The sequence below is a fragment of the Cuculus canorus genome, chromosome 9 (genome assembly GCF_017976375.1).
Source record: "Cuculus canorus isolate bCucCan1 chromosome 9, bCucCan1.pri, whole genome shotgun sequence".
NCBI classification, from domain to species: domain Eukaryota; kingdom Metazoa; phylum Chordata; class Aves; order Cuculiformes; family Cuculidae; genus Cuculus; species Cuculus canorus.
Window position 1 is genome coordinate 8,409,394 of NC_071409.1, and position 15,793 is coordinate 8,425,186.

The 15,793-nt window shown below is 40.4% G+C and overlaps 2 protein-coding genes across 6 annotated transcripts in view; one reads left to right on the top strand and one right to left on the bottom strand.

The window, feature by feature from the left end:
• The window catches only part of DAW1 (dynein assembly factor with WD repeats 1), a 312,498-nt gene that overhangs the window by 38,778 nt on the left and 257,927 nt on the right, over positions 1-15,793 (top strand). The gene's annotated exons all lie outside the window — the stretch shown is intronic.
• SPHKAP (SPHK1 interactor, AKAP domain containing) overlaps positions 1-15,793 on the bottom strand; it is a 75,767-nt gene that overhangs the window by 10,498 nt on the left and 49,476 nt on the right. For all 5 annotated transcript variants that reach the window (XM_054074334.1, XM_054074338.1, XM_054074333.1 and 2 more), the window contains exons 4-7: positions 12,374-12,433; positions 8,957-9,091; positions 5,841-6,096; positions 1,805-5,552 (exon numbers count right to left, since the gene is read on the bottom strand). In XM_054074334.1, coding sequence (XP_053930309.1) covers positions 1,805-5,552; positions 5,841-6,096; positions 8,957-9,091; positions 12,374-12,433 — 4,199 coding nt within the window. The remainder of the gene's footprint in view (positions 1-1,804; positions 5,553-5,840; positions 6,097-8,956; positions 9,092-12,373; positions 12,434-15,793) is intronic.

The following is a 15,793-nucleotide window of genomic DNA, read 5'->3' on the forward strand; positions in this document are numbered from 1 at the left end:
TCTGAACAGTCTGTTGGAACTGTTTGTGTGTGTCTGTGACAGAACTGGGTCTGTTACACTGCCTACATACAAGAAACAACACTCTTTCCTTGCTGAAGACCTCTTCCTCTAGGCCTATGTGGCACTTTTTTAATTAGTATTTTATTTTTCCTAATAGACTCCTATGTGACTGTATCTTACACTAGCAAGTGATTTCATCCAGTAGGAGTGGATCAGTGATCAAAGTAATTGGAGTTGTTTCTTTGATATCTATATTATATATACGTTTGGGCTTTTACTTCATCTTAGACTTGGTCCAGACAGCCATGCTACATGTGAAGAACCACTGGAAGCTTTGCCTTTCCAGTAGGAGTATGAGCGCATATGGGAAATGCTTCCATAGCTTTTGCTTGAGATTCCTTTAAAAGAAACCTGCATGGCATCTGCAAACATGGAAATGGAGACAAGTTGATTCAGAACTGCACTGCACCGCTGAACCAAAATGCTCTAGTAGGTATAGCCGCTGGGTACTAATTCTGCCCTACCAACCCTATCGCTTTAAAATTCCCTATTGCTTTTAAAGTTCCACTCTGGGAACTCTGCTTCAAAGGCAGAGGAAAAGTTGTTATTAAAAAGGCTCATATACTGTACGAAAATAACTTCATTTTCAAATAGTCAAGATTCTAAATAGGCAGATTTCTACTTGTGTCTTATTTAAACTGGTTGTGTTTGAAGGAAGAGGAAGGTTAGTCGGGGAGAGTCAGCATGAAAGAATAGTGACACTATGATAATTATCCACCTAATTACTAGCATACACAGGAAAGTACATGCTTTCTCACTTCAAGCAGAGCTTTGTCTAAAGCCAAAATAGAGCACTGCTAGGATAAAAGGAGCTACAAAATGGTTTCTAACACTAGCACCTGCACTCTTTCTGGCACTCTGAGATAATGGGGTGCTGCAATTCTCCAAGTGAGTTTAGATACCATTAAAGTAACAGATACAATGAAGAAATATAGTTAAAAATAGGCAACGATTTGAGAGAGAGCCTTGCTCTTAACCTCATAGCATCCACAGCAATCCTCTACATTTGCACTGCACTCTCATACTGCAGAGCTTATGCTTTGCTTTAACCAAAGTTGCAAATTTCTCAACAAAAGGAGTGCAGCCAGAAGGAGAGGGCAGTAAGCTGTGATATAAATGGAATTTTATTCTCTTCTCTAACTAAATTCTAACAAAGAAATCTTGAATCAAAGGAGGTGAGGGGAGGGGGACTTTTAATTATTATTTTGTTTACTCCATTGAAGAATTTATTTTCACTTGTAGCTCCAGACTGTAAACACAACTCTGAACTTCAAACTCTCAAAAGTCTGGTCTTGTTTCCAGGCACACAAAGCATCAGCTATACAAACAAGCACAGCAGAGAACTACATGGTCAAATTCTGCTGTCTACTGTCTTACACTAACACTCTTATTTATTTTCTTTTAAATTGACACACCAGCCAACGCTAAATGAAAGTTCAAACTTTGTCCTGCTTCCCTGTCTTGACTACGGAAAACTGAAATATCTGTAGAGGAAAAAGTTACTTGTCTACGCAGTATTAGATTTGAATCTCAGACCTGTAATATCTTAGTTTGCTCCAGAAATCAGAACCATGATATATGACTGAGTCATTTTATGCTATTAGAAACCTGTAGTGAGAACTTCACCTGTTTATTTCTCTAGAAGTGCCTTGCTTCTTATCTTGCTCTTTTATCGAAATAATTGTTACTGGGAAATTAAAACAAATACCAAAGCAATGTGCTGATTTGCTGTTTTGCCACTTACCTATTTAGCAGGGAACTGGGACCTGTCTGTTGCCCATCCAAAGCTTCAGGAGGCTTTTCTTTGCTTTGATGCTCCTTTCCAGAAGGGCCACAGGAAGTTAAAGGCTCCGAGTCTTTATCTGGCTCATCTCGTTGATCGGTTTCTATCTGAATTAAAGGCACTTCCCTGTGCTGACCTGCAGGGAGGCATCCTGGGCTCTTCATATGCTCTTTTTTCTCATCCAGATTCACTCCATCCCTTTTGGGTTTTGACTGAATCTGAGTTGTGCTTTGGGAATATTTCCTTTCCAGCACATCTTCTTCACTTGTATAGTCAAAGGAGTCCTGGTGGGCAACAATTACATTTTTGCCACTTTCAACAATATTGGCAGCCAGTCTGTTTGCGTATTGTTCCACATGTGGTGGGGAATCAGTGTGAAACTGGTCTGCCTCTGTAATCTCTGCCTCATCTGCTATGATTTTGTTCTTGCGCATTAGCGATTCAATAGAACTTGCCCATGTCTCGTGAATCAACATATCTGTTATCTGGTCAGTCTTGCGTCTTTGGTACAGGCAAGAGTCAGACTTGCAAAGACCTGCAGAAGCCACTGTACTGACTGGCTGTACACTTAAGGAATCTTGGTGATGGTGGGCAAATCCATCTAATGAATTTGCCTTAACTGGGACATTGACTGTTAGCCTAGAGCCCGATGATCTGCTGTCAGGCATTGATGATTGTCTAAAGCAAAAAGGTGATCGTAAAGTGGGTGACAGTAAACCGCCACACCAGTCCTTCGAATTCCGAGGGGAAGATAAGTTATCTTTATTTTCCTTTTCTATTTCTTTTAGCATATACCTATAAAATTCTTCTGTTATGCTTTCTGTGCTGGACTGTTTGGATGGGCAACTTGGTTTTACATTAAGATGACCATTTTTCTTGGCTACCTGTTGCAAAGCAGAAGTTAAGATGTTGCTTGCATTTTTTCCTGCGTAGTAATCCAGTAATAAATCAAAACCTCTTCCTTCATTTTCCATCTGGTTTACCATAAATCTTGAAAATTCATCTGTAATGCTTTCACAACTAGACTGCTTTGAGACAGAGCTTGTCTGACTCACAGGCTGACCAAGAGCATTCATTAGGCCTAGGGTATTTAAAGAGGCTTTGGAATCGGAGTCCTCTTCTGGTATGCTCTCACAGCTTGAGCCCTTGGCTCGGCTCCATCTTTCACAGTGCAGCCTGCTCCTGGGGTGGTTTGGACCTTGCCAGATGCTATCAACCATGGAGAGTTCTGTGAGGTTCATGATCTTGGCAGCCACTTCATTTGCAAAGATATTGACTGAATCTGGGGTGTCCTCAAGGTTAATAGATTCATCTACTACTCGATTCATCAGTCTTTCCTTTAGCTCAGGATGCTCATCTGTTTTTCTTTTGATCTCACTAAGTCTAGGTGCCCTGTGCTTCCGAACGACTGAACCATTAGCATGGCTTTCCTTTTTCCTTTTCATGGTTCTGCACGATAAACTCTGAGTCACTAGATATTCATTGCCTCTCTTCCATGCACAGAACCAGGGTTGCTTTCCATTAGAATTTTCAAGACAAATGGCAGCTATTTCTGTTGCCATAGAGACAACCGTTTCTGCCAATTCTTCTGCAAAATCTGTTATACAGTATTTGTCCCTTGAATGTTTCACCTGTAGCACAGGCTGAGATGGAAGCAAGACATGATTTCCCAATAAAGACAAGCTAACCTGAAGATTATTATTTAGCACAGCATCAGATTTATGCTTGGCCTGGTTTTCTGCATTCATGGTGGCACTGGAAGACAGCTGCTCTTGAACACCATGCTTGCATTCATTGATTGCAAAGGTATTTTCTCTGTCTGAAAATGCTATGTAGTCTTTCTTCTGATGATGATTGTTACCCTGATTGGGGGATTTGTAACAGTCTCGTGCGGTTCTTTTCAGGTATCTTTTCTTGGGAGATGTTTTTGTAACAAGGGCATTATGCCCTATAGCTCCACTTGTTGGTTCTGAATTCAGTGTGGCGCTTTCCTTGCTATTTACATCTTTCATATTATTTGTCCTAGTGTTTGTGACATTTCCAAGATCTTTGCTAGCACTAGTGCTGTGGGTTGTACCAAAGGGCTTAACAGCAGAGTGATCAAAGGAGCTGTGTGAAGTTTCATGTGCTGTTGCCTGTGTTGACCATCCTTCTGCTCTTGTTACTTTCTCTGCTTTTGTGCCCTCAGAAAAGAGCGGAGAACACTCTTCAACTTGTCTTATGTCATTTATCTTCTTGCAAGTGAAATATATTACATTGAAAAGCAACTCATTTGCAGTATCCATGAAAATGTCTTGTGCACTTGACCCATTTTCTGAATGGGGGTGTAGCTGTCTCTTCTTCCTAACCTCTTCAATAGAATGTCGTAGAATGATATTGGATAAGTTTTGTGCAAGTTCATCTCTGATTACTTCATCAGTGTGTGGAATCCGTGGCCTTGCTGCTGTTTCAATAATTTTTTCATTTAAAGATTCCATAAAATGCCCTACATTTTTGTATGTGTTGGGTTTTGTCAAAATTGTTGATGCCTCTTTGAGAAGCGCCTCTGCAATGCTATCATTTAGCTTCTCCACGCTGCTTCCTATAGCTATGCTACAATGAAGGGTAATGGCTGCAGAAGTCTGAGCAGCAGACAGAAGTCCACACGAAGTTGCAGGGTACTTCTCTTCTTTCGTTTCCCCCAGACCACAGACAGCTACAGCACTTGCAACTTGAGTCATGCCACACAGTGCAGAAGGAAATGAATAGTCTGTGCCAGCAGAGTCTTCATCAAGTAGCTCTGAAGATGCTGCGTGTAGCTCTTCATTATCAACTGCTCTGCTTTTGAAGTCTGTGGCTTCTTGATCCCGTCTGAATTTTTCTGCAGCCTGGGGACTGGAGATGGTTCCTATAACAGTGGCTGCACAAGCCAGTGCCACTTCCAGTGCGCTCTGGCCATGTCCGTTTGAATGTTCTTCCTCAAAGTAATCAGAAACTTCAGCAGAACTTTCGGATTCAGTCCAGTGGCAGAGGCTGGGGAAGGCAGACCCTGCCCACTCAGATACATTCTCAGAACTGTCTGGACTTTGCACTATGACGATCTTTGGAAGTTCATTCCACAATCGGGAAGCAGACGCATCTTCTGACTTACAGGAGCCTCCTGTGGAGATGCTGACTGCAGCCTCCTCCCTAAAAGTGGGTTGTGACTGTGACAGTCTAATGAAAGCATCTTGCAGAACAGATTCTGCTAAATTTGTGGCATACTGACCGGTAGTTGCTTGCTCATTTTGTGAGGGAGGATCAGTTTTCCTGACACCTGCACAACTCTCTCCATTTGTCTTACTGCTGTGTTTTGTTGCCGGGTCATACAGAGGCCCCAGCTCTTCTTTAGCCATTTTGGTTAAAGATACATCTTCTACCATGTGCTCTAAGCAGGAGTTTTCAACCTTGCTAGTCAAATCAGTACTACTAACGGTTGAAGTAGGTCTTACAGCTAATTCCTTCTGCCATAGTACTTCCTGGTCTGACTTATCTTCAGGTTGTAAGATGCCATCTTCAGCCACAACGTTTACAGCTTCAGAGCCTCTAGAAGCTGCATTATCTTTACTAATGCAGTTCCCTTCAAGAATGAGTGGCAACCTGGCTTTTCTGTAGTGGAGACTTTCAAATCCCTTTCCTTTATTTTTTTTGACATCTGAAGACACTTCTGAAACACTTAGTTTTTCATGACCTATTAAAAGAAAAATAAGAAATTCGTTTTTGCAGAATCCCCCATAACTTTAACAAGAAAAGGGTTGCATAAACGTGTAATGCATTACCGCTCTGTAAAATTACTGCACAGCCATATATCCTTGTCTTTGAACAACAATTTAAAAATATCAGCAGCTGGCTGTCCATTTTCTAAATTACAAATAAATACACGCAAGAATTAACATCAAGTGCAATTTCTGTGAGCATTGCCACGGCTCTTTTGCAATGTGAACAACAGCAGAATTATGCTCAGCCCCATTGCTTTTACCAGTTCTATATTCATCAGCCTCGTTGTCATCCTCAAAGTGCTCAGATGCTGTGAGGAAATCTTCTTCTATTGAGGACACTGAGCAGTTTGTGTCATCCTCAGGCTTTAAGACATGACTTTCTATCCGCAGCTGTCTCTCCTGAACGAGCTCAAGTCCAATCAGAAACTTGTTTATTTCAAAAATGATGCAGCTTGCGCTGTTTTTCCTGTCCCCCCTCGCACACTGAACCAAGCAGACATCTGCCAGCCAAGGACACTAGAGGGGAAAAAAAGTCTCAAATAGTTATTTAATTAAAAAATAAAATTGATTTTAAACCTCCCTTCCTATCAATATTTTGGAAATGTTCTGTTGCAAAGATGCAGTACAGTTTGTCATTTGAATATTTGTAACCCAGTATGCAGTTACATATTGGCCAAAATAACCCTGTTTGGACTGACAGCTTTTGTCATACAAGCATTTTAGTAGAGAACCCAGCTGTATCACAGGAGCATCTTTATTTTGTTGAAATTACCAAGTTGCTTGTTTTCAACCAACTTCAAGTCTTGATGACAGGGACTTATTTGCTTTTAGAATCTGACATACTGTTATTAACGACCTCACGCTACCCGGTATTACCTGCCTCTTGAAGGAATTGTTTGTGGGCATGAATTCCTTTTCAGGATAATTTCTGTTGCAATCCTTGTCTAGAGGCAGCCCTGTAAATAGCGGCTGGCAAGATTGTTAAGAATAGGTCACCTTCAGATGTTTCTACAGATTGTTTCAAAACAGTGTTTTATTTTTTTTCCTCTGTGCTTTTCTTCCTCTGTTCCTCAGTTGCCCAAAGTTCCATTATTTAAGACCTGTATAACTTCCCACTGAAAATAGCCTCCACTGTGCACTATAAAACTGTCTTACCCAGAGGAGCTGAATAATTCACTTGAAAGTTGGACAGAAACTGAGGGAAATGAACTCCTGTTACCCTTATTTAAAACTGTTGGATATTTATACAACCACAGAGCTAAGTTGATATCTCTGCATGGGACTGTGTTTGTGGTACGGATGTACATACAAAAGGACAAGCTTTTGCAGCTTGTGATCTTGTGCTTTAACTCTAGGCTCCCAGGAAGGAGCCAGCTTGACTGGAGCCACCTCTGGATCAAGGCAGTAGATTTTAAGCCGTGCAAAAAGTGCCCTGGACCCCCCGTGCATTTGCACAGCATAGAGCATAATGTAACCCCATCCCAAATTTTTTGTCTTTGAGCGTGAATACAAAGCCTAGTAATAAAGGAAGTGGGATGAGTGTTATGTTGGAATAGCATGTTTTATTAGCCTGTTCTTCCTTTCCGCCTGAAGAATGTGTCTGAACAGAAAACTAGATAAATTAGGGCGTTAAAGCAAAATACGTTTTTTGAACTAGCTCCTAAGAAATTGATACTGAATCAGACTCGAGCACACATTGTATTGTGAAAAATGTTATTAAGAACAGATGCAGCTTTAGATCAAACATTCCCCTGCTGCCCCTCCATTCCAGAGTTTGCAGGGTTGTACTACTAAAAAGGACAGAGGGGAACCAGAGTAAAACCCTTTGTATGAAAACTATCCAAGTCTGCTTACAAATTAAATTCTCGGAAAGACAAACATATGTAAGGACAAACATAGCATGTGCTTTTCTAGTCAATAAATCTCACCAAGTCTCTGTGCAAGGCTTAGAAGACAGATATTTAAGTCAGCTCATTTGTCTCTTGCTGCGTTCTCCGAGAAGGCTGCCAGTCTCAATGCCTGCAGTCTTTTGGAGATGGGAACGACTTGAGTATTAAGAATCATAGAATGGTTTGGGTTGGAAGGACCCCAAAGCCCATCCGGTTCCAACCCCCTGCCATGGGCAGGGAGACCTCCCACTGGATCAGGCTGCTCAAAGCCCCATTCAACCTGGCCCTGAACACCTCCAGGGATGGGGCAGCCACCACTTCTCTGGGCAACCTTTGCCTCACCACCCTTATAGGAGAACATTTCTTCCTAATATCTAATATAATTCTCCCCTCTTTCAGCTTAAAACAATACCCCCTCGTCCTATCTCTACGCTCCCTGCAGCACATAAACCTGTTCATGTTTTAAGTTTGCTGAGACAGTTTTATACTCCAGGATAACTCTGCAGTTTTAATGAAGTTGTTCCCAACTGAAAATAAATACTGAAGTATTTTTCATTCGCTTTCTTCACACAGACAGGAACACGCATAAAATATGATACAATGGAAAGGAAGAAAAAGCTTATTACTACAGTAAGGAGTTAAGCTTCTGGAACTTGTGTATTAAAATGCCTTTAAGCAAATGTTATCGTTTGCTTCCTTTCTGTATGCGGTGCCAGGAAGAGGAATTCTTGGCCTCCAGACCACAGATGGGGAACACTTCATGGGCAGTAATGGCAGTGAAAGAGTTAGCATGAGAACTAAGGCTTTAGTTGCTTTAAATGTTAAGTTTTAATTAATGCATTAATTACTTTTTAAGCTGATAGAAATTAAATGAAGTGTCAGATCTGATACGGTTAATGTAGCTTGGTATTTTCCATTGTCACATTCAGGCTTACAGTAGCCTCTAGGATCTTCAAGTCCTATCATCAGCTCTTTTCCAAGGTGCACGCGTGGGAGAAGATGGATTGGGAACAAAAGTGGGAAGTAGTAAGACTTTACTTGAAAGGCAGTCTGTAGGAGCCATGCCCCAATGTGCGCAGAAAGTGTTACATCTTCCCTTTCTCCCCTCTGTGCTGCCCTTCTGACTCCTGCTGCTCTTGAAATCTGGGCTTATGAATCATCTCTGCCACCAATGCCTGCCTTCCCTGAAGGAACAACTGCTAATATGGCTTAAAGCATTATCAGCTGCAACCCAGACATCCACAGGATCTAGAGGGAATAGCAGGATTCTAGAGGGAATAGCAGGATCTCCCTCCTATCTGTGTTAATCCCCCCACCACACACACTTAACAGACTTCTGTTAGACAGGATTTATTTTTTATGTTTCCGAACTCCCACTCATCTCTTAGACTGGTGCAAAGTCTTTGCTTGCAGCTTCCTTTTTTCCATTTTCCAAATTCCATCCTTCACAAATGGGATGTGGTCTTAAAGATGAGTTTGATTCCTACCTGGGGAACTTCATAATCGACCTGAAGGTTTCCTGATGCTAATCCGCTCAGCAGGACAATTTCATTTTCCTTAGGTGGCTGTACATTCATCGAACTGATGAGTTTGGGGAGATTTGGAGACACGCTGATCAACCTCTGTAATATGAAAGATAGATATTGCTCTCAGGTAATGAAGTCTGAGTTGCACAGTTATGAATATAAAAATGAAACACCACTTACAGGCATCTCTTTAGAAAGCTTACTTGATCTTGCTACTTTAGTTCCATTAGAAATAGAACTGGCAGCATTAAAATACACATTCTTTCTTTTGAGCCACCAGGCAAGAGAACCGCAACAGTATAAAGTTCTGCACAACTGTCCAGCGGGACAATCCGTCATCCCTTAGGTTGTCATGTGCTAAACAGCTTGATCGCATCTAAATGCTTGGCCTTCCTATTGCGAGTGAGTTCCTAAGAGACTGAGAACACTCTGTCTGTTACTGTCTATAACAGAAACGATTCAGTAAATATGATAATGAGAACAGGGCAAATCTTCCAGTTTTCCTCCAAGCATATGATAAGCAAGAAACCAAAGGGAAAGCTAGCTGGAAATTGCTGATCAAATTGATGTAATACCAAATTTGGAATAATGGAAGTATTTAATACACAGATGAAACATCCTTTTCTTTCCTCTTCCACTGGACACCTCTGTGATCTTTCATTCGTAATGTTACAATCATTTTCTACCTGTTGTGTAATTGCTGGAGCCAAAAGTGGTAACAGTCACGTCATCCGTGAAGCTACGAAACACAGATGTGCAGAGCACTACTGCTGGGAGTCCCCAGCGCTGCGCAGGGGGCAGCTCTGCTCGTTCGTGTACAAAGGCCAGACCGAAAAGACTAGACCTGCTCTAAGGCTGCTTGTGATTATTTTCTGCCAAGGATCTCGGTGTGATTGCTTTATGAACAGGTGGGGAATCAAGGATGATCCCGTACAGAGGGAGGCAATAGCACCTCTGTTTTAAGCATTGGCACAGCCCATCAAATGGCAAATCCATGAAGGGACCGCAGATCTCGGGCGCTCAGTGGTGTGCTTTAGTTCCTATGCAATTCAATGATACTTCACTTTTGCTTTTTCCTTTTCATCTTCAAAACAATAAGCTTGCGGTACTGTTATTTTTTTCCTCAGAGTGAATTAGATATAATAAAACTTTCTGGCTTCAAAAATCTAATTCAGTTTTGGAGAACAATTCACTTTTCAGTAGACTGATCTTCTGATGAGGGTAAGTATTTCTATTTGACATAACTAAATTCAGTGCTTCAATTCAGTTTGACATTTCGGTATAGCACAAAAAAGTTCCCATCCTTTTCTTTTTTTAAATTATAACCTTTCTGTTATCACACACATTTAACTACGTAGCTCTATTTTCTGCTGCCTAAACTGCCACATTTTAATAGATTTCTTAGGCAGAAAATCATGGCATTTGTATATTTTTTACTTCGGTCCCTTAACTTTTGTTCAGAATAAAAAGGGAAAGATGGAAGGTCTGGAAAGATGATTCTTTTACACTAAAAAAACCCGATTTAACCCATTCCAAGATTCAAAGAGTAATGCCAGATCCTAACAGTACCTATTAGTAAACAGTTATATATTTCATACGAACAAAAGCTATGCTAACTTTTTTAAACTTCCCCTATGAAATGCTTTCACCACATCAATGTGTTCGCATAAAAATCCACCCCACTCACAGCTAATTTACACAAACTGTATATCATACACAAGAAAATGGGATGAGTGAGTTGCCTTTTAGAGAAGACTACACAGTGTCTGTGCGAGAAGTGAAATTTTTATTACTTACACCGAAACTAAAAGAAAAATATCATCTCCTCATAACGGCTATTAAATGCGTTGACTCTGTACCAGAAAATGCCTTTCTAAAATGTGGCCAAATGTTGTGGTCTCTCTGTTACTGCCAGGCAGGGAGTGCGAGCTGTGGGCACGTTGGGATGCAGCACTTTGGGGAGCCGACCGGTTCTGCTGTGAAGGAGGAGTTTGGGGCTCTGCCAAGTGCATCGGCTGCAAATGCCTCACTGCTGTAGGGCTGACAAGTGAAAATCATGCAGCTGCTTTCGAAGGTGATTTATGCATGTGAAGGAGCAACCTAGTCTCCATGTATTGTAAAGGGTAGCTGCACAGAGCTAGTTTGAGTTGGCTTTTACAGCTATCTAAGATTGAGACAGAAACTTCGGTATTTCCTTACGACTTGCTATAGCTTTTGTTCCTTAATAAACACTATAAATAACAATAAAAACATTGCTTATTAGAAAACAACCAGTGCTTCTGTGGATTCAGTAAAGTGAAAGCTCTCAAGCTGTTCTGCACAGCTAACCTGCTGATTCAACATAAAAATAATCTTGCTGCAAGAAGCTGTAGTTATTTTTGACATCTGAATTTTCACATATCCAGGGTGCGGAAAACAGCACAGAAAAACAGTTTCTGCTACTGAATGACTTGCAGGAGGCAACAAGGTCCCAGTGTTGGTTGTCCTCACATAAGCTAAAAGTGATTTCAACAAACTAACCATTATGCTTTACTGAGGAACTCCCTGGATATTGTCAGGAGATCCCACCTTTGTTAACTTACCATATATTGCTGCCACATCGCTGTGCAGATCATAAGCATCAAGGCAGTATCTTGAAAATGAACTGATAAAGGAAGATGTAAACTCAAACCCGATGCTAGCCCATATCTTTAAAATGTGACTTCCTCAGATCCGAAGGCTTTTTGGTAGGATATATTTTTTAAAGAGCATATCATGATGTAGCTTGTATTACCGTTTGTAAAATAACCAAGCTTTCTGTTAAACAGGTAAAACACACCTTTAGTTCTGTTTTACCTAGACTCCTCCTCAAGACCATACAATCAAACTATCTGGAGTTTGATGGAGTAAGACTGGTCAGCTGAACACGACCTAAACGAGTAGATGCTTATAAATATCTAAAGGGTGGATGTCAAGAGTATGGGGCCAGACTCTTTTCAACAACAGGATGAGGGGAAAAAGGCACAACCTGGAACAAAGGAAGTTTCATCTGAACATGAATACAAAACTCATTTACTGTGAGGGTGACAGAGCACCCTCAGGCTGCCCAGAGAGGCTATGGAATCTCCTTCTCCGGAGATACTAAAAAACCACCTAGATGCTTTCTAGGTGAAAGCTCCGGGTGACCATGCTTTAGCAGTGGGGGTTGGACTGGATGATTTTCAGAGGTCCCTTCCAACCCCCACCATTCTGTGATTCTATGAAGATTCTCAAAGGCTTTTTGGCAGTAGGAAAGAAAGACCATAGAATTTTGATCTGGGTTTATATTGGAGATAATTGGATATACTGGTGTATATATCTAGACCCACTGTGTGCGTTATTAAGACTTAAAACTGTTACCTGTTTCACTTGCTCATCGCTGCAGTCATCTCTGTTTGCATCTAAATTCACAAAACAAACCTGTGATAAGAGAGAGAAAGAAATAGTAGCTTATCAAGTCATATTAGAATGGCAGCAGCCCTTTGAAAGTCAGTATATGTTCCTTTTCTAGCCTTGTAGCCGAATGTGTGAAGCCTTTTCCACGTACAAGGAAGGTTTAAAGGTTAGCAAAGAGAATAGCAAGGTAGATATTAAAAAAGGAGAAACAGGAACACAAGTCATTCATGACTTTATCTGCTCTGACAATTAGCTTGCCTGATGAATGGGCAATAAACTGTAATACAGAGGATATTAGAAAAGAGGGAGGAAATGTTAAAAATGCATTTGATTGTATATCAGATAAACTCTTCATGTCTGCCTTGCTTTTCCAATGAGTTTTTCTTCTCAGGCGCTTGGTTTCAAATGTTTTCTAAGTACCAGCGCTGATATATATACATGTGGTGAGTTGCTTTTAGGGTTTTCTCCACATCACATCAATTTTTCTGAAGTATTTTTCTGAACTTCCCAGGTTTCCCCGAGTAGAAGTTTCAAACTTTATGGAAATAATTTTTTTTTTTTTTTTTTATATGAGGCAATGTTCATGAGCCAATGTGCAAGCAAAAGTTTACAGCAGTGCTAACTGAGCATTGCAGTAGGAGGCAGAAAGGCTTACTGCCCGGTAGGTTTACATGTGGTTCACTGGGAAGTACTGCTTCTAACAGTGAGGTCTTTTGCCCCTTCTTTGATCACTACGAGTTCCAGCAGCTATTTAATGGTAGTGAGAGTGACTTAAACCTCAGATCTAAAGGCTATCACATTTCAGAAAACTTATATTTTTTTTTTTACATGACTGGAAGGCCTTTTTCAGATTTTCAGAAACAAGAAGATCCCTCCTCCAGCTCTGTTTCTGAATTAGGCGCGGGGACTCCGAAGCTAGGCTGCCTGTCTTACTTCTGTGCATTGTGGGTATCTCTAGAAATTTGTGAGTTGGGTGTTGTCTTGATTTAAACCAAAAGCTGGCACAGATTTGGGGCTGAGCTGAAGCCAACACCCGATTTCAAATAAATTGCAGATCCAGAATTTACCTTCTAAGAGATGAGTGATTTCTTTTTTTTAATCTGCAAACAGTAAATGCTTCCTTCTCTAATTCCATATAAATTTCTCCTGGAAAAGTAAAATGCTCTAAATTATCCCTTTCACCAACATACTTGTGTTAGGCATCTGAGCTCCTGTCGTGTGCCTGTTTTTACCCTAAGACAACACTGACTTCATTTTATATATGCACATACCATATGTACTGATTATGGCCATCTGCAGTAACAGCCAGCACAGCAGATGGAAAGCTCCAGTCAGATCTCCCATTGTAAATCAAAAAAACCCCACTGAAAAGGAAGTATTTTGCCCTTTCAAAGAGTTTAATGGCATCTTTATACGAACTTAAAAACATATTTTCCAACAATTTTACAATATTAGGAAAAATATTTCTCTGCCTGACAATGTCAGGATATGCCACTATCACCTGCATTTTATGGCTGTCTAACTTTTAAGGAACAGTTAAAAATGTCAAAACTATAAACTGTTAACAATACTTATAGCAATGTAATGTGATTGCTGTGTAATGTCCTAAACATGTTACAATTAATTATGCAGACAAAAATATGTCTTACTTTCCACTGGGACTTTCCATGTAGGCATTTTGCATATCAACAATGGGTGTTTATTACAAAACATTAGAAAATTATCCTTGATTTGCACATGTACAGCGCCTGCAGTGGTAGATGGTTCTGAGTCTGCAGATACACGGTAGTACGTTTGCTTCAGTGACCATTAATTTAGCAACCAGGGTAGGAGTGCTGGGGAGCAGGGATCCCATTTCTAGTCCTCTTAAGCATCTTTACTCCCAAGCTGAAAGAAGGGCTATTACTTTAGAACTTTGTCTTGAAACTCCCACACCAGAGTGGTAAGGTCTAGTTTTATACTGGATTCAGTGTGAAAGCTTTGGGAAAAAGCTGGGTAGGAGTCTTCTCTGTATGTACATTGCAGCCAAACACCCGACTCTGGTAAACTTCGTTTTGTTGTTTGCCAACTACATGTTGGTGCAATAGTATATCTCTTTGCTGATTTATACACTGACTACCAGCCTAAAGGTATGCCCTTTCTGAGCAGCTCAGAAGTCATCATCTCTATTTTATGTGGCATGGAGAGCATATAACTCACTAATACCTCAGCAGAAGAAAAAGCTGCATAAGCAGGAATATCTATTGTAAGTCACTTTCTCTTTCTTTCATCTAACTTTCCAGGACTCAATGAACTCGCACTATAAACTCTGTGGTAGTAATGAATCCAGTTTCCAAATACAATTGTCACATTCCACCAACATCGATTTATTACATCGTCAATGCAGTCTCTTAGCATTTTTCTGTTCTGTAAATTTTGCAGTTCTAATTATCGGCAACTTTTACACAAAAATAGTTTTGTACTGGAAGACACTGGAGAACTCATTTGCTTTTTCCGTTTTGCTCTTTGCTTTGAGATTAGCTGTGTTTTGAGTAGGAGGATGGGACTAGATGGCTACTGTAATCAAATTAACTCTACAGCTCTGTCCTGGCAGGCTCTGTACTGCCGCTACCTCCTAGGAAGTTCACTATGAGGATATTTTTCTTGGAGATATTTCACTAGAGGTGCTCAAAGAGAAAAAGATCCATCTGAAACATCTCACTGGTTTCTGTTTATGTGATAAAAATATAAGCTCTTGGTAGCTTGCATTGCTTGATCAATTTCTACTGTCAGAGACACGTCCATCAAAACAAGGCAAAACAACACTACAGAATAAGTCATAATCTGTAGAAGGGAAATATTGCATAGATGATGAAGAAAAAGCCAAGGTCAGTTTAGCATTTTTTAACCTCAGTTTAATTCTGATTTTTTCCTTTGAATCAGATGAGGTTAATATAGTTTAAGTTAGTTTAACTTGAACCTAACCTTGTCCTAATCCTAATATCTTGAAATGTCAGTCCTTTCCCATACACTTCTTTACACCCCACATCCTTGTCTTCCCACAAACATATTTTCATTTCCAAAATGTGTCTGCTCTCCACTCATACTGAGCCACTGTCTCCAAATGATGCAGAAAGCTCAAGATATTGCTTTTTTCTGGCTTAGGAAATACTTATTTTGGGGGGAAATCAACAAAAATTAAATGATGTTACATAATAAAAAAGGCAAAAAACCCCACCACATGAATTCTAGCTTTACATAGTGAGATTGTCACTCACAACTTCCCTGTTAGATGCTAACACCTACTTCTGTTTCAGTAGCGTTTCCAGTGTAGAAATCCTATTTGCGCCAGTGAGAACAATACTTTTCTTTTGGTGAACGAGTACCACTGTTATCAAATCTAGA